This window comes from Antedon mediterranea, chromosome 5 (assembly GCF_964355755.1).
Source record: "Antedon mediterranea chromosome 5, ecAntMedi1.1, whole genome shotgun sequence".
Classification (NCBI taxonomy): domain Eukaryota; kingdom Metazoa; phylum Echinodermata; class Crinoidea; order Comatulida; family Antedonidae; genus Antedon; species Antedon mediterranea.
In genome coordinates this window covers 18555384-18578410 of record NC_092674.1, presented here as the reverse complement: position 1 = coordinate 18578410, position 23027 = coordinate 18555384, and the positions used below count along the sequence as shown (strand labels likewise).

At 31.4% G+C, this 23027-nt stretch overlaps 1 protein-coding gene across 7 annotated transcripts in view; it reads right to left on the bottom strand.

The window, feature by feature from the left end:
• Positions 1-22749, bottom strand: part of LOC140048760 (sodium leak channel NALCN-like) — a 90556-nt gene extending 67807 nt beyond the window's left edge. For 3 of the 7 annotated variants that reach the window (XM_072093535.1, XM_072093537.1, XM_072093541.1), the window contains exons 1-14: positions 22652-22749; positions 20470-20916; positions 19933-20016; positions 17949-18082; positions 17476-17604; positions 16423-16565; positions 15054-15196; positions 14646-14744; positions 12424-12660; positions 4273-4446; positions 3789-3848; positions 3181-3312; positions 2680-2817; positions 919-1056 (exon numbers count right to left, since the gene is read on the bottom strand). In XM_072093535.1, coding sequence (XP_071949636.1) covers positions 919-1056; positions 2680-2817; positions 3181-3312; positions 3789-3848; positions 4273-4446; positions 12424-12660; positions 14646-14744; positions 15054-15196; positions 16423-16565; positions 17476-17604; positions 17949-18082; positions 19933-20016; positions 20470-20760 — 1902 coding nt within the window. In that variant the 5' untranslated portion in view covers positions 20761-20916; positions 22652-22749. Of the gene's footprint in view, positions 1-918; positions 1057-2679; positions 2818-3180; positions 3313-3788; positions 3849-4272; positions 4447-12423; positions 12661-14645; positions 14745-15053; positions 15197-16422; positions 16566-17475; positions 17605-17948; positions 18083-19932; positions 20017-20469; positions 20917-22651 lie in introns of those variants that run through there. The other 4 variants (XM_072093536.1, XM_072093539.1, XM_072093538.1 and 1 more) reach the window with 4 other exon arrangements.
• Between the last annotated feature and the right edge of the window lie 278 nt (positions 22750-23027).

The following is a 23027-nucleotide window of genomic DNA, read 5'->3' as shown; positions in this document are numbered from 1 at the left end:
GCGGCCCGCTATAAATCCCAAAATGCATTGCACGCGGATTGATATTTCTGCTTTTCTTCTGTAATTAACCCACTTTTCGATCGATCGCGAGGCCAAAACAAATGGAAGACTCCTATCTTTTCAGCGAAAATACCGGGTTTTCCCCAATTTGTATCAACGGAGTCTGGCAAAAATAGAAAGACAATTAATGCAGCAACTATACAACGTCAGGCTAGGTATATAGCTAGCGTACGATGTTTGTACGTTACCGATGTTTACCAGCTAGGCCTACAAAACTAAGCCTAGCTAGGCTAGGCCTAAAGACCGTCCATGAGAGGTCAGTCGCCGTGAGCTACTTAGGTAGTGCATTGTTTCTCACTTTTTATCATAATTTACCATAAAACGTACATTTAAGACAAGGAATGACCTGGTTTAATGTTTTTAAAGTAATATATATGTATTATTTTTACAAAACGTCACAAATTGTAGGGAAGGTGTCTTTAAATAATAATGTGTAGTGGTGAAATAAATCTACAGTACACCAAGTTTGTTTGAAACATAATTCTACATCAAGTAAAATAGTAAAATGCTGTGAATAGACTTATACTAGTGAATGTCAGTGTTTTATATACCATGCAAAAGTAGGCAAATGTAAAACCAATAGTATATAATCATGAATCATGCAATGATGCTATAAACTTTCATGCAGCAATTTGCTGAAGCATTCTTCAATCCATTCGTTTCACACCAGAGGACAATGATCTATTAATAATTTGTAAACATTATTTAACAAAACCATTTGATGGTGAGACAAGCCATAGTATGACATTGTTTGACACAGATCAGTTATTACCAGGGGCCATTGCATTTGACACATTATTGAATTTAAGCCCCTGGACGAGATCATTGCCCTCTGTAGAGGCAGTTCCGTGTATTTACCATGGTAGCGAAAAGATGGTATATAATGAAGTAGATAACAATAAGGAGGTTGAAGGTTGTGGATGTCTGATACATTGTCTCGTACATAACCACTGCCCATCCCTTTTGGGTCAATATTTGAAACATGGACATGAAGGCCTATTAGAGAAAAATTTAATAAATGTTATATTGGTTAATTTAGAGCAGAATGCAAGAATAGAAATAAACCAATGAGTCAATGAAAAAATTAAATAGTACATAAGTTTTAACCACCTTAGAAGCAAATCACAATAGTTAAACTGAGTTAAACACGTTTGAAGCATGTGATAAAGCTAGATATAATATTGTTTTCAGTTATTACTTTAATTATTTTAATGTTACTTTAATCCAAATATCTTTCAGTGAGAAATCCTTTTAAATGCTTTTATTTTATATTGACAGCAGCTGTTGTGAGGAAAAAAACCACCAATAATTTAATCATCCTCATTTATTACAATGAATTATAATCAAACGATAAATAATCCTAATTTCTGCATGTTTTTAGAGAAAAACAGTTCAGCATCCCACAAAATAAAAGTGGTATGATTTAACATCAGCAGAGTTAGACCTGAGGTGAGGAGGAGGAGGAGGAGGAGGAGAGAGCAATCAACAAACATACGCTTAGTAAACAGCTCAAATACATAAAAATGTGGAAAATATTGGTTACTCATTGAATATTATAACAATTATATTATTCATCAACTTCAAACTTTCTCTGTTTTTATCAGTCATTCACCATTGCTGAAATACAATGTAATTTATTCTCAATACACCACTCCCAACTGTATTAGTTTTTGTAATTATATCTCATCAAAAAAAAAGCAAATTATAGACAAATATTTTGATTGACAAACTAATTATTTCTCAAATTATTCTTAAGAAAACTTTACTGCAATCAGTAAAGCAGAACATAGAAATGGTATTGAACTGTTATCAACTGAAGTGGTCTATGTAATGCTAAACAGACAATAATAAATTTATTTCAAAGTTACACCAAATCATTGTCAGCATTTAAATATAGCATGTTTGGATTCAATGAATGATGTTTAAAATGGCTTATCTATTGATTTAGTAAACTATTGATTTGAATGATTAATTCTAAGCTGATCCAAAACTTAAGTGTTCACCTAACATCTCTCACAAGTACTCACTTACCATACAGTGTATTCTTTAAATATTTTTCATTATTTAATTGATAACGTTAAACATTAAATAAGTTAATGTTGTTAATTTTTATAAACACTGTGTTGATTTTAAGCAAAGTGAGTGATGTTTTTTTTTGGACCATTGATTGTTAGCCATTAAAAAACAATTGTTTTTTCATGCTTTCATAATTTTAGTTGTAACTGTTTTTTAACTGCTATTGTTTAGATAAACCCCAAAACAAAGTGCAAAAAATGATGGTTACCAAAAAGAGCAAGAACAATTTAGGAAGTATCGCCATGTATTATTTATTTTAGATTGTTTACATTTTGTGGTTGCTTTACTATAGTAAAATATAAAACATTGTTTAATAATAAATATCAGTAAAAAAACATTTCAAAACTCTAGAATGAACTAAAGATAAGAAAATTATGATTTGAGGCTATGGAGATACTTGCCATGTCCACTCTATCAATTACCATTGTGAATCATTCATATTTATAATGTGCACTTTATTTTTGAATTTTGCATCAGTAGCATGTTATATTATTCATCATATTTTTAGTATGCAAATATAGCGCATACTATTAAGTGACTTACCACACCAGCAAAAAGATGGTATGCTACAAAGAATAAGGCTATGGGAAATTGCTCTTTGATGCCACTGGCATGCCAAGCTGAATTTTTAACCTCAACCCACCCTTCTTGTGTTAGGATTTGAAACATAGACATAAGGGCCTAGGAGAAAAAGTAACAGCATGTGTAACAAAATTAATTTAAGGCTGGGAAAATTAAAAAACAAAAGAAAAAGTAAAAGTTAAAATTAATAAAGAACAATATGACAAATATAATTAATAGCAATATTCTATTTATAATAATATACAGTACAGTAATTTGATTTCATTGGGTAATTTGAATTATACCTTCACTGATAAAAAGTGCTTATTTTCCAAACACACAAAATATCATGAAACATAGGATAAACTATAGATTGATAATTATTAAAATGTATGATCAATATAAATGTCTTGGCTGCACATAGCATTTAAGAGTTAAATAATAAATAAGTGACAAATAGTTAAACTTGGAATCCAAACTTACTTTAAAGAAATTTTGAAACTGATCAAGACCATCAATGAAGCAGAATAACTGGAGACTCACAACAGAGACAATTATTAATGAAGTCATAGTGAAAGCCACTAATGTGCCAAGCTTGCGACTTGGACCTAGAATCTGAAATTTAATATATCTTATTCTTTCATTTGTTAAATATTATTGTCAATAATCTAAAAACTTCATAATATGTCCTTTACTACTTTCAAATCTTTCAAATCAAGTTTTCCTTTTTTTTTAATCACCTTTTTACCTTTACCATAGTAAAAAGTTTTTATTTTATTTTTAATTTTTATATTATGATTTTTGTTAATTATGTTGTATTCACTGAACCACTTTCCACGAAATCAGTACATTTGTATTGAAAGTGTAATTCAGTTCAGAAAGAAAGAACAAATACATAAATCTATATAACTGAATATTATACACTCCGAAAATGTATGTATTGCTCTTTGCTAAAAAGAGTTTTGTCACACATTTTTCATGTACTATACTTTTATTATATTAGCATGACTTATTCCCTAACGATTCTAGTTTTCTTGGTAAAAAGTTAGTATTAATTAGAATACATATTGAAGCACATAACATCAATTTACCTTATGAACAAAATCTTCAAGAGTAGGTGACAACTTAATCAATCGTATAAATCTAAATACCTATAATCAATTAAAAAGTACAATTTTAAATCAATGATAGATTCTGAAAACGTATATTTGGATGTTCTGACATTTTCTGACCCATACTTTTTTCTTCTTTTAGAAAAAAAGAACAATTTGATTTCAAACATATTTCTGTAGACAGTATGATAACAAGAACAAACTCATATATATTGTTCACTTCAGTAAATGGTGCAATGGTGAATATCGTATACAGATCTCTGTTTTTATTCCATTATCACTTAATTTTATTTTATAATTTGTTGGTTTTCATAGCACCTTGAGCACTATTCCAGAAAACAAAAAATATTACTACCATATTTATTACAAAATATAGTGTTTTAATTTAGTGAGTTTTTGTTATAAAAAATGCTCTACAGCTTAAATAATTTGGAAATCTAAAAAAACAGGGTATTTTTCTTACCTGAAAATAAGCTAGTTGAGTGTGGTAAAGCCTTTTTTCAGATAAGATGTGCAAGGTAGTACCAACGGCCAATACACTTTCTACTTTGTGGTATACTCGCTTCATGTAGCCATTAAAACCAAGACAACAGATTTTAAACAACATCTCTAGATCAAACACTATGGTGAATGCAACCTTAAAAAAAGACCAGACGGTAGATATCGTAATAACAAATATGCCTAAACAATTGATCTAGACCAATGTTACCCATGTAAACCCATGTTACTTAACAAACAAAATTTAAAAGTTATTTCCATTCATATTCATTAACTATTTCTCGAAAATATATTTCAATATTATTTACACAATAGCTTCATGGTAATTGACTGAAGGGTTAAAAAATATGTAAAAAGAAAAAGAAAATATTTACAATTGCTCTTATAATTCTAATGTAGTATGGGTAAATCTAAAAACATTTTATTTTAAATAAACAAAAAACTTAAATAAAGAATATCTTTTGGACTAAAACCTACTGGATTATCCTGTGGGCACAAGCCAGACAATCATCTAACTAGACAATCTCTCGTACACTGGGTCGAGTTCTTTATCTTTTAAAAATCTAACCTGCTATACTAAGTCATGACATTTTAAATAACACGACTGTTTGAAAAATTCAGGATTTTCTTTCTTTTGTAGGAATTTCACCCACTTTTATTGCTTAAAATAGATGCATTATATTTTTTTTAATAAAACAAATTTAAACATCTTTTACGTCTTATTCTTTCTTTTGACATATTGTATTTTTTGTTGTTGTTTGTTTTTTTATTTATAGCAACTTCTCATATTAATAATTTTAAACTTATATTTTATATAGATATATATTTTTTATAGTAAATGTGTAATATAATAACATTTTCATTAATATGTTATACAGTATTCTTATATAAATCTTTATAACATAATTTTCTTTTGACATTTTTTCTTTTGACATACATAATTTAATTGTAAACATCAAAGTAAGCATAATCTTGTATAATTTTATAATAGATATTTATAATTTGCTTTGACTCGCATTTATTTAATCTTAATATAATATCAAGATTAATACAATAAAAGTAATACTTTTCTTAATTCTACATCATCAAATTTCTTAAACTCTATTTATTTCGTAATTTTTTTTCTTGTCATTCACAGTCCATATTATACAATTTAATCAGTAATATGTTTATTTTTTATCTTATTTCCTTTTTCCTCATAATTATCCTAAGTTTCTATATTTAAAACTTTTCACTGTAGTGGGACTAACCCACATTCTTTTCTTTTCCCATTATTATAAAATAAAAATTATTATATATATATTTTTAAAACCCGATGTGATGAGTAGTAAACTTAAATATGCACGTATGCTTGTAGTGTTTGAACTTGTAAATGAATATCGTGAATTTTTATGCCAGAATTTTCAGGGTTTGAGTTAGGGGTCACATTTTAGTCGCAGGTGAACGCGTTGGTGAAATGTCTCCCCTTTGGTAAATTATGTGTCGAAAAATGGTGAATGAATTTTATACAGACAATGAATAAAATTTGTTAAGGCCCAAGTAATATTTCAGATAAAATGTCAGTATAATTTACATGTAACATCATGATTTGCACGGACAACAACAGCATAATAATCTTAATCAAATTGCTTATTAATTTTAAGCTAGGCATATAGTAGCTAGACTGTCTACTCGACAGCCTAGCTAGCTAGGCTTAAATTCATCTCTACAAAATCCTCTCCAAAACAAAACAATAGCTTACACATGTTTTAATAAGAAATTTAATCCATTTTTTTTAAATGGAGGCCATTTTGAAATTCAAAATGTCAGAATACTAATGAATATAGGTTTATAATAATTCTTATAGCAGAGAACCTATTATAATGGGTGTTACTGTTACTTTGTCCAATATGGTAAATTTATTGGATATTTTACGTATTGTGGACCATGGATCTGACACCCTTAAGCTTCTTTTTTAAAAAATGGCACTATATTGTTTATTACTTTACATCCTAAAGACATTGGCCTAGATTAGAAGCAAGACCAGTTTACCAGTGACTGAAAGCAGTATGACAAGGTGAAGAAAGCAATTTTACATAGGTAGAAGAGACATATAGGCAAAGGTTTAAGTCAATTAAAAAGAAAAGTGAAGAAGGTTATAGAGAAATGACTATGTTAGCTTGAAAGATTTATTAATACTAAGTGGACCTGCTGATAAGAGCAAAGATGATTTAGCCGAAATTGTTATATTACAACAATTGATAGATATTATGCCACAGGGGTACAAATTTAGGTTAAACAACATAAACCTGATTCTATCTTAAATGCTGCAGAACTAGCAAATAATTATTCTCAGGCTAGAAAAGGTGTAGATTTTGAGAAAAAAAAGTTTCAAACTAGAAAAAATGAAAATAGAATCAATCAGGAGAAAACAACTCCTGAAATTTACAGTTAAGAGTAATAATAATCCCCCTGATAACTTTCATAATTCACATTCTGACGCTAGATAACCTCTGGTTTATAGACGGTGCTAAAAAGGAGGCCATATTGAATGATTTTTTCTTCTTCTTTGGCTTCTTTTTTACAAAGGAGGACAATATTTCAAAGCAACGCACACCTTACATTTGTAGAGGCCTAATCAAGGATGTGATTGTGAAATTTTGATAGATTCTGGATGTGACATGACATTTGTTCATTCTGATTTAGTGGTGGCTAAAAAAATGAATCGTGCAGAACAGGCCACAAAAAAAACCAACCTCGCACTGCTTTTTGCTACATCATACGATGCAATTAACAGCAAGATGTGATTTACGCCGATTTCTCTAAGGCTTTTGATTCCGTTTCTCATGATTTGCTTCTTTTTAAACTTTCAAAAGTTGGTTTATCCGGTTCACTTTTAAGATGGCTTAAAAGCTATTTAACTAATAGACAACAGCATGTTGTCATTGGGGGAGAGATATCTGATTGGCTCCCCGTGTTTATCGGGCGTTCTGCAGGGCTCAATCTTAGGCCCGCCTTTATTTAATTTATTTATCAACGGCCTTCCTTAAAAATGGAATAATTCCGAGTCTCTTTTGTTTGCCAACGATCTGAACTTGTAATTACCACTCCACAGGATGCTTTTTTACTTTAGGAGGATCTGGATGGTCTTGTGAAATGGACGGAGAAGTGGGAGCTAAAACGTAATGGTAATAAAGGCAAATATTTATCTATAACACTTAAAAAAAGGCCTGTGCTATTCAATTATAATTTGAATGGACATGATCTTGAGATGGTTTATGTACAGAAAGATTTAGGTATTTTTATTGATAGTAAATTAAATTCTTGTTCACATATTAATCGTGTGTTGTCAAAAGCTAATAGAAGAATGATGGGCTTGATATGGAGAAATTGTAGGTTTATGAACGACAGCAGGGCACTTTTATCTTTATACAAAACTATTATACGTCCTCACCTTAAATATTGTTCCGTAATTTTCAATTCAATTTATCCATGTCAGGCTCGTCGAATCGACACTGTTTAACGGAAGTTTGTGTGATTCCTGTCTTATTATAACTGTGTTAATTTTGCCTTTTCCATTGATTCTGTCAGCAATCGTCGAATGATATCTGATATGCTTTTTTATATAATATTTTAAATTATAAATATGACTATTCATTAATTTCACTATTTAGTTGAAATGTCCCTGGTCGTACACGTAATAGACATTTATTGCATATTCCTTATAGTCGTGTCGACTGTACCAGGAGGGGAATTTTTCATAGACTACCATATACATTTAATAATCTAAATTGCAATCATATTGATATTTTTAATGATAGACTTGGTTATTTTAAGAGGAAGATTATGTGTTTACTTCTTGAACAGCCTGCATTACCGGTTTAATTAATATACATTTTAAATTGAAACTGTTAATGGCATGCTGATCTATGTTTTTATATATATTTATATCTGTACCTTAGTGTTAACCGTTTTTGATGTTCTAGGTCGTGCCCACAGATGGTTCTCGAATACATAATAATTTCAGCGTTAAAAAACTGGCGATTTCAAATGTACGTATCGCAGGACAATAATACATGTCGTTTACAGCCTACAGGAACGAATAAATAGACACTGTGATTTATGTACTCAACTAAAATTAGCACCATGGGAATTACTTCCGAAAGAGAAACTTGTCACAAAATGAGACCAATTGTTTAAGTCAAATTTAAACAAACTTAATTTGTGTTTTGTATGTAACATTAGGGTTGAGGGATGGGGAAGAGGATGGGTGCAAAGAGGAACAATTTTTAAATATTATTCTTTATCCATTTAGTAACGAAATATTAATTGAACTTATTCAACCTTATGTTCCTAAGCGGTCTCTGAGATCTAGATCTGAGTCTCTTCTTGCCCATATATTTCATCCTTCCACTAAGTTTTATGGAAATCGTTCATTTTCTTCGGCATCCGTTTCTCTATGGAATGCGTTGCCTATTGAAATCCGTCAGGCTACTTCCACCAGTGTCTTCAAATCTCTCCTCAAAACCCACTTTTTAATTTGTAAATTTCTAAATTGTTCTGTCTTTGTAAAGCGCATTGAGGCTTTCAGCATAATGCGCTATATCAAGTACCAGTTATTATTATTATTATTATTATTATTATTATTATTATTATTATTATTATTGTTTTCATGTTTTACAAATAATATACCACTAAACACAGTAAAACATTGCGATGTAATACTTTGTTGAAACTATCACCGTCCTAGTCGATTGAAATAGTACAGTAGGCCCTACATGTAACGATACATCACTACGACGTGTATATGTTTATATAATGTAAAACAATTTGTGAAAACCACCTCTATTCGGGGAAAATCATAAATTCGATTTAATCGTCAATAAATATTAAATTATCTAACTCAACTTAATTAGTAGGCCTAATGGTTTTCAATTGTTTCTTAGAGCCAATTCATACTTAAGTTGGTTCCTACCCTACCCACCAAAGTTGTTCTGCGTTTAGGGCATGTGATGTACCGTAGGCCTATCCTCTACTGGTTTTACAACGCTACTCATGCCAGTGAGGGAAGGGTGATGATGTGGGTGGTTTAACTGCAATAATAAAGATTTATACATAATATACGGCGAGTGAAAACGCTAGCTCTTTATCCGTTTAAAAAAATTTATATCCAACCTCTGCAGCACAGATTGAAAAAAAAATGGATCGAATTTCTGTTATGAGTATACAGTACTTGCCTTTACGACGCCTGAGGGAATAGACACTTGTGGAACAGAGATTGGAATGTTCCATTAATCGCAAATCAATACATTTGTATAAACGTATATTAAATCTATCAAAATAGTATTTTTTAAAGAAAATCGGCCTGTCTTCAACATTATGATGCTGTACTCGAGCTGTTCAACCGGTTTTCAGCCATTAAAAACAATTATCGTAGGAGGAGATAGGAAAATGCGAAGCATCCTCGTATTATCGTCTGCGGGTATTTTTCAAGACGGACATCCATTAGACAGTGTATACCACGATCGAAAAACACCCCTATTTGGGCCAAATCGTTGAACCTAAATTCGTTTTAATCGTCAATAACTAATTATCGAACTCAATTTAATTAGTAAACAGGGTTACATCAGGCGGTTAAAATCAGTACCGAAAGTACGAACCAACTTTATATACCATCGAGTAAACATTCTAGAAATAACGCGCGATTTACCGAATTTTGCTCTTACGTAAATTTATATATAGATTAAACAACTAGATGAACGCCGCGGAACTGTATGTCATAAATTTGCTTCAGATTGTATTATATACCTATTCAATTTAAGGATTGGTTTCTGTTAGTCTTAGGAAAAGAAAGATTTTTTAAACCGATACTAATAGCTCTATGCTTTATCTTACACACCTAATGAGAGATAAACCAAAATTAAAGAAATTATGACAAATTATATAATAATGAATTAAACATTTGTGAATATGTACAAATAAATTAATCATTTAACAATTCAATAATTTCTTCATTTTCTAATTATATCAAATTGTATAATCTTGTAAATAAATTACCAACTTTCTTACTTCCCTTACTTATTTAATAAAATGTTTAACTTGTAGATAAATTTTAGATAAAAATATGTATTTTTCCTGGGCAATATGTTTGATTTTTCTTGTGGTTTGTACGTGAACTTCTTTATATAACTGTTTTATGCCTGATTTAAATGTTTTTATATTTGTAAGTATAATGTAATTCAGCCTTTGGCTGGAATTTTGATATTCAATAAAATGAAATGAAAAAAAATAAATAATAAAATATGTCACATAAACTTATATCTGATTACTCATTGGCACCCATAATATTAAAATCGTTCATGGAGCTCTAAGAGATTCAAAATATAATAATATACGAATTTGTAAAGCGCCAATTCCAGCAACAAGTGATCAAAGGCGCTGTGGACTTAGATGTTACATCTTTTCAACAACATTCTTCTCCCCTAAGGGTCACATTGAAGAGTGCACAATGAGCATCGATATTTGCAATTTCAGAAATAAAAACAATTTACGACATAGGGTATGAAGAACAAAAATTAACTATAAAAATAAAATAACGGATGAGTGATCAAGCTGAAAAGCGCATTAAAAATAAATTTAATTATTTAAAAGATTATTGAACTTTTGATATAATATTGTTACACAAAATCTGTACTGAAAGAAATAAAGAAGAAGATTATAATAATAATAGATACTAATAGTATGTACAAATAATGAATAAGGTACAAATAATGGCATGAGGTGAATGATGAAAGGTTATATCAACGAGGCAACGCCGAGTTGATATAACCTTTCATCATTCACCAAATTACACGAATATAAAACATTCATTATTTGTTTTATATAACATCTAAATAGATTCCTGTCATTTGAATCAAATATAAGGTAGCCCTAGCCAAGAGGCCTACATTTCATTCAGAGTGATTAAAACCGTAACATTTGGTTTTTAATATTATATTAAATGTTATATTTACATGGATTTTCTAAACACACCTACTTCAGTGTTAATTATGTCAACAAACGACCAAACAATCCTAGGCCTAGCAAGGATAAAACACCTAGGCTTAGCCTAATACTAACAGGCCTAGATAGGCTAGACCTAGTAGTACTAGTAGGCCTAGTACTAGATTGGCTGAAAGGCAAAACTTCGACAGACAATTGGAACTTATCTTGGCTAATTATGGTTTTTCCTACAATTCCACGTCTTGTAGGGATGTCCCCATTAATTAATCAAAATCCTAAAAACGATCTTCTAAAGCTAATTTAAATGCCTTTTTGAATGAAATTAGTACATATAATATCTCCAAATCGTACACAAAAATCTGCTGCTGTTGCATATCTCGCGGTGGTGTTTACAAACAACAGAGGCAGGACGATAGGTGGCGCTGTTGTATTTCACAGTAATATTTGTATTCTAAATTTTTTTTCATCCGCAAAACGTTTTTTTTTCGTACACAAAATGTTTAAAAAAGTACTATTAAACGATCATTTAATAGTGCGTACTATTGCACGCCATGTGACCCACAATCGTCCAATCAAATGACAGGAATTTATTTAGGTGTTATATAATATAGAATAACAAATTATAATCACATCCAATAAACAATTTATGAATAGAACAATTTATGAAATATAAGAGTTTGTTGATGAAAAAAGGTTCTAAAAATGTGTTTCATATGATTTCAAATCATTTGGCAAATAGATATTTACAAGACAAATGGAATTGTGTAAATTATGATATTAAGTATAACAAATCTACCATTTATATTAATATCTTTACTATGCATTATAATATAATGTTAATAATAATATAAAGATTTTTTTCAAAATAAAGGTGTGACACCTCTAAAATGTGAACTACTACAATTGTGATAAGCATCTCCTTCACACACACAATTATATTTATTTATGTTATGCCAGGTAGTATTAGCACATAACATTAAGAACACTACATGTACAAACATAGAAAAATTGGCACCCCATCAGTTATTGACATTTTATACCAATTAGAAAAAAGTTTTCCCTCTAGTCATGCAAATGTGTGAATATTTTCTTCATGTGCCTTAAGTTAGTAATTTAGTAATAAAATGTACTGTACCTGAAGCCGATAGAGCATAGAATGGTATTGATCCCGATTTGTTTCATCATCAGCAAAAAATAAATTGTATGTAGAAGCTAATGCAGCATCGATAGCAACAACCAGAAGAATAGCTAAATGAAAACTTCTAGATTTCAGAATGACCTGGCAAAAGTGTGGGGCTACGCCTTGAGGTTTATCTTCATCAACACTGACTAGCTTCCAGGGACTCAGTTCAGTTGGTTCTGCTTCTAATATCTGTAAAAGTATTTTACAATTACAATTCAATAAAAGAATATAGAAGAACTCCTTATTCAGAAAACACCGCTATTAAGGGGACACTTTATGTGAAATGAATGAGGGGCAATATAAGATTAACACTACAGCCAACCCCTATTCAGAGGATACATAAGGGGATACTATTTGGGTTCCCTTTAATAGAGAATCAACTGCTATAATATTATATATTGTTTCATTTGGTGATCACATGGCCAAACCAACCATCCTCAAAGATTAAGGTCTGGACGGACACAAAAAACATGGTTCTGATTCATATCTAATAAGAAGGTGGCAGAAAAGATAAGAATTATGTAAATACTGCCATCGCAGATCTGGGGTGACATGCAGAGATGGACAGAAAAGTAATGACACTAGTTGCGAATCAAGCACAATCATTGCCAAGTTACCTGATTCTACTATTTGCTGGAATTTCACAAGTCAGTTTGGTGGAGTTGTTGGCATGAGAGTGGCAAAGGTAATGAATAGTTGTGTATTGAGGGCGCTGCAATGTCATTATGTACAGAGCCATATATTGAAAGAGTTACGACTTTGAAGGGATTAGAAGGCATTTTTGTGTCCAACTATTCCTATGTAGAGTATAGAGTTGAGTCTTTTGTTTTTAAAATATATAACATTCAAAAGGCTTTAACTATTGAATTTAATATTAAAACAATCAATTTGTTTAAAGGTTTTTGTTAAAATAATAATAAAATTATAAAGTTACTGTACTGCGAACATGATTTTAACAAAAATAGCTTGAATCCACTCAATTTCACAACTATGGCTCTGTGCGCTCCATGCACGCTCTACGCATGCGCCTTTAGTTTGTACAGCGATTCTCTATATAGTAATGCATTGTTTTTACATTTTGTTTTTTACAATCATGTTCGCAGTAACTTTATAATTTCTTTATTATAAAAACCTTTACAAAATTTATTTCTTTGATATTAAATTTGATAGTTAAAGCCTTGTGAACGTTATATATTTTTAAAGCAAAGGACTTGACTCCATACTCTACATAGGCATAGTTGGACACAAAAATGGCCGGTGTGCACCCCACGTGACTTTCTAAAATCTGTGAACGCAATGTCGTAACTCTTTCAATATATGGCTCTGATTCTGTAATTAAACATACATGTGATTTTGTGATATAATGTCATGCGTAAGCAGAGCGGGTCTTTTGTTCGCTATCTAATATGTAGTTATTGTTTTATATACTGCATTTAGCAACTGAAAAAAATGTAATTGACTTGGTTATAATAATCTTCCAGTTCTTGTTCATATCGTAAGCCTATGTATAAGCAATTGATTTATCAAATTTAAACTAATAACTATGCTCTGTTTAGCAATTAATGAAATTTACAATTACAATATTTATCTCAGTTTTGACGTCAATTTCCAGGAGTTATAGGCACATTTTGAATGATTGCTGGACGACAGTTATATATAGCCTAGAAGTATAATGGTGCATCTGCACGATGTGTTTAGAGCATGTTCAAGATGGAAAATTTTGTGGCCAAATCTTGAAAATATATATTAATTCTCACACTCTTCTATTATACCTTGCTTGACTGAAACAATTCTCTTATACCTTTTGCATTTTTTTTATTTCTGTGTCAGTCTATCAGCCAGCAATTTAATTATTATACCATGGTTCAAACATTTCCTATCTAATAGGTTGAAAAAGCATATCACATTAAATGAAGATTTGATTATTTCAGAACGTTGACACATTGGACAAAATAGTTAATCTGTACTAATACTATACATTCCAAGTAGTTAATTTTTTCTGAATTTAAAGTTTCTGATTAAAACTATGGGCCTCTATGTTTCCAAAAAAGCTATGCCTCCTTTTTCCACTTCTGTTCACAGTTTTAAGTATTTTAGTATATTACACTTATGACTGTATGTGTGACATACTTGGAAAATAGTAATTCAATAAATTTAAAGAAAAGCACTATTACCTGAGAGCCAAACACTCCAACTGCATCTTTACTATTGTTGTGATGAAACTGTGTTCTTAATTCAGCAAACACCTCAACAATGACAGCAATAAATACATTCTATTAAAAGATTCAACTTTAATTAGAAGCTATAAATAAAACTATATGTAGAACTATGAAATTATATAAAAGCAAAACAATATATACAGCACAATAGAACCCCTTTTTGGGACACCTTTATACAGGCATCTCTGCAAAATAATCATAACAATATAAATTATATTTTAGAATCACATTATTAACCATTATTTTATTTAAAGACTAAAAAGATTGTGTTTTAAATGTTTCCTGAATTTGAGCAGAGAATGCTGTTTCAAAGTGCAGACTTTTAAATTTAACTGTACAATACTGTAGTAAACAAACATTTACCTTCACCAACCAGGACAGAAAGAAAACCATTGTGACAAAAAATAAGTATCCCATCCAAGGAGCAAAGCTGTCAATTACTTTGTACATGATGTATACCCATCCTTCAAGTGAAGCACTTTCATACACTGTAAATACACTCTTACCTGCACAAAACACAATACGTCAATGGTGGTAGAATTATTTATTTCATTCTGGTTTGTTACAAAGAAAACATTGTCATATATAAATGCTGATAATACACATTATACATATCTTCTCCATCTTTGGAGCTGTGTTTGGATAAGATCCAATAGCTTAAAATAATTTTTCCCCCCGACTCTAAAACTCACTATGTCGGTTTGTTGGTCGGTCGGTTGACCGGTCAGTAATCACCAACCCAAATTTGAGCATGCGACTGCAGCCATGTGTATGGCCTTTTTCTATTTGTCCAGAAACGCAAGTTGCCACACAAAATTTACACAGTCAATATCAAACTTGACAATTCACCAGAATTGTTATGTCTAATGACAGGGACACGATAAAAACACAAAATTAACAATCAATATAAACATCCACGAGGACATATACCAATTACAATCCTCAGAGCGGTAGTCATGTGATGCAGTTTCAGCGAATTCGATCCAACTCGGCCCTAAACCGGCCTCAAGTCAACTCGACCTCAAGTCAACTCGGCCTCACGTCAACTCGGCCAAAAACTAATCGGTCAACTCGGCCCCAATAAAGTATGGAACGCAAAAAGCGAAGCGAATTAATAATTATAAAATATATAATTTTTTATAAACATTTTTTGTTACTGTAATCTAATAATATCTATCTAATATAGGTATATCAAAGAATATTTCGATTCATTGTGGAAACATCCTTGTCAAAATAGGCCTAGGCTAGCCTACTAACAAACATAGCTAATAATATTAATATAATATAAATAAATACTAGGCCTACCTATCAATTAAACAAACAAAAAATTTATATTGAATTTTCCGTTTTATTTTGTCTAGGCCTAGACCTATGTGTAGACCTAACCTTACTAATCCTGCAATTATAATATTAACTATTAGCACTGTTTGCATTTCATACTTTAATGGGGCCAGAGTTGACTGATTCATAATTTGGCCGAGATAACGTGAGACCGAGTTGGCTTGAGGCCAAGATGACGTGAGGCCGAGTTGACTTGAGGCCGACTTGACTTGGGGTCGAATTGACTTTGGGCCTAGTTGACTTTGGGCCGACTTGACGTGGGGCCGACTTGACTTGGCCGAGACGGTTTAGGGCCGAGTTGACCTGCACCCGTTTCAACAAATCACATCATATTTACATAGGCTATATAATATTTTACTTTTTAAAAATTCTTTATAATGGTAAATCTCACCTATGTGATCAAAGCCATTAAACTCTTTAAGGTTTCCAGGTAATGTTTCAATATCTTGACATTCCATATCTTCAGGACAATCACTATGCTCTTCACTTCTACAATAGGTATCAGGTATTGCTAAATCGCTCAACTCTAAATAGCTAAAAAAAAACAATTTCAACATCTTTAATTGCAAATTTATCTCCATTTTCATTAATAATAATATTACTAAAATAGAAAATTGTCAATGAAACTTGACAAGTATAATCCATAACAATGATCAACTTCCTACTGTATGTCATAAAATGGCATGCACCACCACAGTTTGCTAACTGCATACTCAACTTTTTCATCCAATTTTTCAAAAATATTTCTGCCATATTCTTCCATCTGTTCATGATATCTACTGATTCATTGTTTTTGATACATGTTTTCTGTGTTGAGGTACATTTCTTTTCAAGGTTTTAACTTTCTTTGTCAAAACAAACAAACACATGCGATCTATTAGTAAGGTCGCTTAGCACATTTTTTGTGCACTTGGTGACAAAAGCACCAAACTTGGCAGAAACCTTTGTTAGGACCTAACTAACAATTCTAGAAGGGGTGCCCAAAAATTCGAACAATTTAATGACGTTATTTTGACCACGCCCATTTTTAATATTATTATGTAGCTATGTAAAAATATTTAACAAAAAATATAAATTACATAAATATGTCAAGTTTGGTATCAAATTATAGCTTAGGACATGTACAATACCACTAACATGAGAAAAACATACTTTCACAATATAATGACGTCATTAAAGCCACGCACATTATATATTACATATTTTGTAGTATGTAGCTATGTAAAAATATTTTTAAAATATAAATTACATAAATATGTCAAGTTTGGTATCCTGTCCTTTTGTCCTGTGCTTTTTTTTTTTATGAAAGTTGGCAACTTATCAAGATTTTATAACTGGATAGCATTCTGCACCCACTCGTAAAACCGAATTTATCTACAACCAATTAGGTTAATTACATTTTATTGCATTAGTGAACATAGAATATCACAATGAATTCTCTTACCTAATATTTGCATCTTTTTTTACACAGTGAAATGACAATTTTCCAAACATCTGCACGCCTAGAATTCCATACAAAGCTAAAAAAAATATAAGAAAAATTGCAACACTCCATACTTGCTGACCGGAACGTCTGTAAAATATTAGTAAAATAAAATGAATTGATATAAAGTACAGTATCTCATTATCATACAACAAAATATCAGTAAAATTAATTAAAAAAATGATTGTACTTCTTTGAGCCTATAGGTCAGTTGATACCAACAGTTTTTCTGTGAATGTTTATTGGGTTACTTTTTCTTATTTAAGTGTTTAATAGTGCAAAAAGGTCCATTAATTTAAGGTGCAGTAAAAATGAAAAAGCAATAAGATAACATTAAATTTGTAGGATCTATTAAAAAATTTAATTAGTTTAAAGTAAATTTAATTAAAGTAAATTAATATAGAAACATTTTCACAATTAAAAAATATACATACTTGAAAATTATAGCCATTCTGGCTCTGGACATGTTAACCTTGAGATAAACACGAAATGCTCGAATCATAATTAATGGGCGTGGTGAACGTACAATGCTTACTGCATCACTCACTATCTTCTTCATATTTAGAATCTTTAAACAAAATTTTTCTAACTCATAAAATGTTAATATCATATTAAAATGCCTGACATCTAATTACAGGGCTTAGTATCATCAGCAGAAGGACAGATTTTCAGTAAATGGCCCAAAACAATTGTTTCAGATCCAATTAAACATGAAGTTAGTGTTACACGATTTGGCAAAACATAAAACAAAAGACGTTTTACAATATACTAGATTATTTGAAATGCCCTGTAATACTAATAGCATCAATGAAGGTTTTGCAACATTCATTGATCAAACATATTGTCACCAAGGTTGAGATGAGAATGAACAATAGGTTTGGAATAAACCAATGATTTTACGTTACATTATCCATTTTTATACAAATTATAATGATAAGGCCAAAAAAGAAAATGTTTGTGTTGGCCACGCCCAACCGACCCTAAATTGACGAAAGTGAAGGTTTGCATTTTTTTTTTTTGTGAGCCAAATGGCAATTGTGAAACCAAATGGTGAAAAAATGTCGTCTTCTCCAAATTGGCGAATATATTTCACCTCCGCCGTTGTTGAGACAATATTTATAGCTAGCCTGAGCCTAGGGTGCTATGAAAAGTGTTGTTAAATATGGTCTTTTTGTATCATTTGTGCAAATTGTTTATTTGTGCCGGCAACACATTTTTGGTCTGGGGAAAAAACTTTTCCTACCGACCTACCCATTTTTTAGATTTACCCAAAACACGACAAACACAAACATTTTTTTTTTTGGCCTAAGTTGAATCAAGATGTCATAGATAGGGTGTAACATTTTTACGTTAGAGAGCAGACATTCACTAATCGCCAAGAGGGAAAACAAGTGTTTTTAGGCGAAAAGGAGAGAATTATAGCGGCATAATACTAAATTGTAAGGATCAAGAATCAGTCCGGTAGACGTTGATAGATATTACTGTGGTACTAGTAGCAGTGAGTTACACCATTTTAAGAATACATTAGTCTTTAATTTATTTATTTTAGGTAGCCTCTCTACTCAGTATACTTAACTCATTGATGTCAAAAAGGACCACAAAAAAGGGAAATTGAATTAAAGAAACATTGAAGGTACAGTACCACGATGGTATTGAGTGCGACACATACTAAGGTCGTGTTCGTACGGTGGTTAAAATAAGCGCTTAATTTCACCCATGCCTCGGGTTATAAATTGAGCGTTGTTCGTACTTGAAATATTTAACCGCTTAAATGCTTAACCGACGAATCACAAACCGGAAATTACGTTTTAAGGTCAGTTGTCTTTACAACCTACGACCCCATTTTCGCACGCTAGTTTCGTGTTGTATATTTTTTACTCGCGATCTTTCTTTACAATAACAATTACTTGCTACCTTTTACACTGCTTATCCTTGCGACAAACCTTATGTCTCTTAACGCCAATAATCCTGCCGAAATATGCCTTCTCCTGACGACCATTATTTTACTCCTTGACAAAGAATTTGAGCCCAATGTTACACGAAACACCACCGACCAGCTAGGCCTACTAAGCGGTCTACACCAACAAGGACAGCACCAGCTGACGATCGCTCTCGAAGCGTGTATGGAAGAGCTTCGTAGGAGAAATGACGGGCCTAGGCAGCGAACGTTTGTCACAATTTGACACATTGCCTCTATCGGAGATTTATTATCCTCGAAGGCCGAGTATAATTGGATTATCGCTGAAATAACCTGCAAATTTGGTGAACATTTTGCCTCGAATTTTTTGTAGCCTGAGGCAAAAGTTAATTGGGTCACGCGAACGGAAATCTGGAATAAGCTGGTATTTTCAACCCCTACGAACAGGCCCTAACTGTATCAACAACACAAATACCTTTATAAATTAATTGTTACATTACCTGTAAAATAACTGATGCCCATAAAAGGAGCACCATTGTCATGTCAAATATACACCAGCGATTCTTCAGATATGGATTATCTCCCTGAAATTAACACAATTTATAGAAAAAGAATTTATTATACCAATAAATTTGACTTTACATGTGGAATCTCTGATTTGTAATTGTATAACTGTAGTCTACAGTATACTATACCATAGACTTTACAATTATTCTAAAAACAGACATAATTTCTTTATTTTATTTAGCTTCATAATGTGAAAAGTATTCTTATTCCTAATTTGAAGCTTATAAAATTCTCTTGATCTGGATGTTAATTATTTACCAAGTGTACATTTAAATATTAAATAATAAAAATAATAATAAATAATATAATTTAGAAATGAGGTGAAATTAGGTAAAAATTCTGGTCCCAGTGACTGGAAGTTTAGAATTTATATTAAAAATGCTAGTGCTGATGTTAAAAATAAAAATTTACTAAATCATTTTACTATAATTTGTATCTAAATACAAAAACTACGGACTGTTTTTTCATACCTTTAATAATCCGCGAGAACGGCATTTAGCAATCATTTCCGCTGTGAATAGAATCATGATGACAATGTCAAAACTCAAAGTTACATATTTAAGTGATGGCTCTACTTCAAATGTTTGTGGGGTATTCATGCTGACAGAACAAAAACTCAAGATGGCAGCAATTCGAAATAGTTTCTTCACCCATTCTTTATTTACCCATTCAACGTCATTTGAATTTTCATCAGCTCCGAAGTCCGTCATTGGGCATTCATCCGCACGGGTGGAGCTCTGCTTTCGAGTTTTACCTCCCATTTTTTTATGTTTTGTTGTAAGTTGTTGAATGAGCTACGAAAATGAACTTGGCACAGAATCTCTACTTAGTACCACATTGAATCCTTATCAATAGAGCAGATTTCTATGAAAGATACTGGACCTCTCAGTCAAATATTTACAGTATTCAATTTAAACCTGAAATTATAGAATAATATAGATTTAAAATAAGTATTTTGCTACAGTAGCATTAGAAAACATCAACAGAAATGAAGGGACCAGAATCAACAAGCAATGTGAGTTTATTGTGTGCATGGCCAGGTAAATGTAATGAGCATCTAAACTGGGTTCATAAAGCATGCTGAAGGGGTGGTAAAAGGAGCCTAAAGGCCAATTTACACAGACGAGCGGTAACGGTAAGCAGAAAACCGCATAGCTTGTCCCACATAGTATAGAATCTGTATCTATCCTGAGCGGAAACCGTCCGTCCGCTCTGTATTGTGTGTAAATGGTCATAAGGAATAACATAGATTCTATATTTTTATTACCGTTATCGCTCGTCTGTGTAAATTGGCCTTAAGGCATGAAAAATAAAACTTTAAACTGGTTGCATAAACCAGTTTGAAATTTTAAACATCAAACTGGTTTTATGCCATTTCCTAAAAAAATTGGGAACTAGCTAATTCAACCATTTTAAAAAGCCCTTTAAACACATTTTTTCAGATTCATACATTTTCAAAACTTTTGAGTATCGTTTCAAATCAAATATTCTTTATCAATCATTCTTATCATCAACAGAATAAATTAAATTATTAAAAATAAAAGATTATTCCATTATGACCTGAAGAAAATACTATTTTTTAATGTTGAATTCTGTCTATTTTGTGTCATAGTATACACAATACATAGTAAAGTGGTATAATAACTACATACAGTGTAGCATAGGTGGGATTATGGGAACCGTTAACACTATTATGACGTCATCAAAATTAAAATATTAATTTGTAATTTTTAAAAAGGATAATTGATTGAGCAAACAAATATTAAAATCTTGGGGAAAATGTGGTACGAGATGTTAAATGCGTGTGTGTGTATGTGTAACCTATGGCTGACATCATTTATAGTACTGTATAGCATAGTAATTAGTATATATAGTTTGGCCTACTGTACTTATAGAGGGCAGCTGTTTTAAACACAACCTAGAGCTCTTATATAAAGAGTTAGGACATTGGATTGAAGTCATGTGATATGCAGATCAAATTGTGTCAAAATTGTGAGCCATTAATGCATGTAAAGTACACAGGAGCAACAAAATACGTTCAACGCTTTTTTATATTTTAAAAATGTAATTGCATATTTGAAATATCGATGTGTACAGGCAGCGTACATAAGTACTTGCGGCATAGAACAACTGTGTGCGCATACGCTAGTACATTATAAAGTTTTATTAATTGATTTTGGAACGAAACATCATCCCATAACTACATCTTATTAATAACAATGTACTAGTATTTTAAATTCATTATGCATGCTTTGCTGACTAAACAAAATAAAAAAGTTTTGTGGATATATTTGTTAATACTCTGAATTTTAATAACTTTCGCATACAAGATTTATTAAAGAAAATGTTTAGTGATATATAGCTAATGTGATGCATCCTACTACTACTACTGTATATGTAGACTAGACGTATACTATCATATTATTAGCCTAGCCGACCTAATACACGACCACCACTAACCGGATGAATTGATGATGGCATTGTGTTGCCTCATCTCCCACATCTCTTTATGAATGATGAACATGGATGGCAATAATGAATCCACACACCACCAGGATGTTCATATCATATAAAATGTTTGTTTCTATTATCAGATCACATTGAAAAGAATGAATGATAATATCAATGAAGTTGTATGTTTAAATTTCTTACCTTTTTTGAATTACATACCATTTTACATTAGCTTAAAATTCGCCTTTATGAATTGATGTAAAGAAAGATCAAATGAAAACAACAACTGTCATTTTTTGTCGTCGTCGGACTAGACCATTCGCAAATAGGTAGGCCTTTTCCTCACGAAATGACAATAATGTATACTAATTTAATTATGCTAAATAGCATAATAGAAAATAATTTCTACACAAAACAATAAAAAACATAACTGAAGATTTAAATAAAAACAACGATATAAAATAATGTGAAATGAATTGACAATAATGGAATGATCGGAACGTGACCTGTTTAATTTATGTATCTAAAATCCGCACCGCTGGCACACGTCGCCGATGTGGTGTGATGGTGTGTGCAA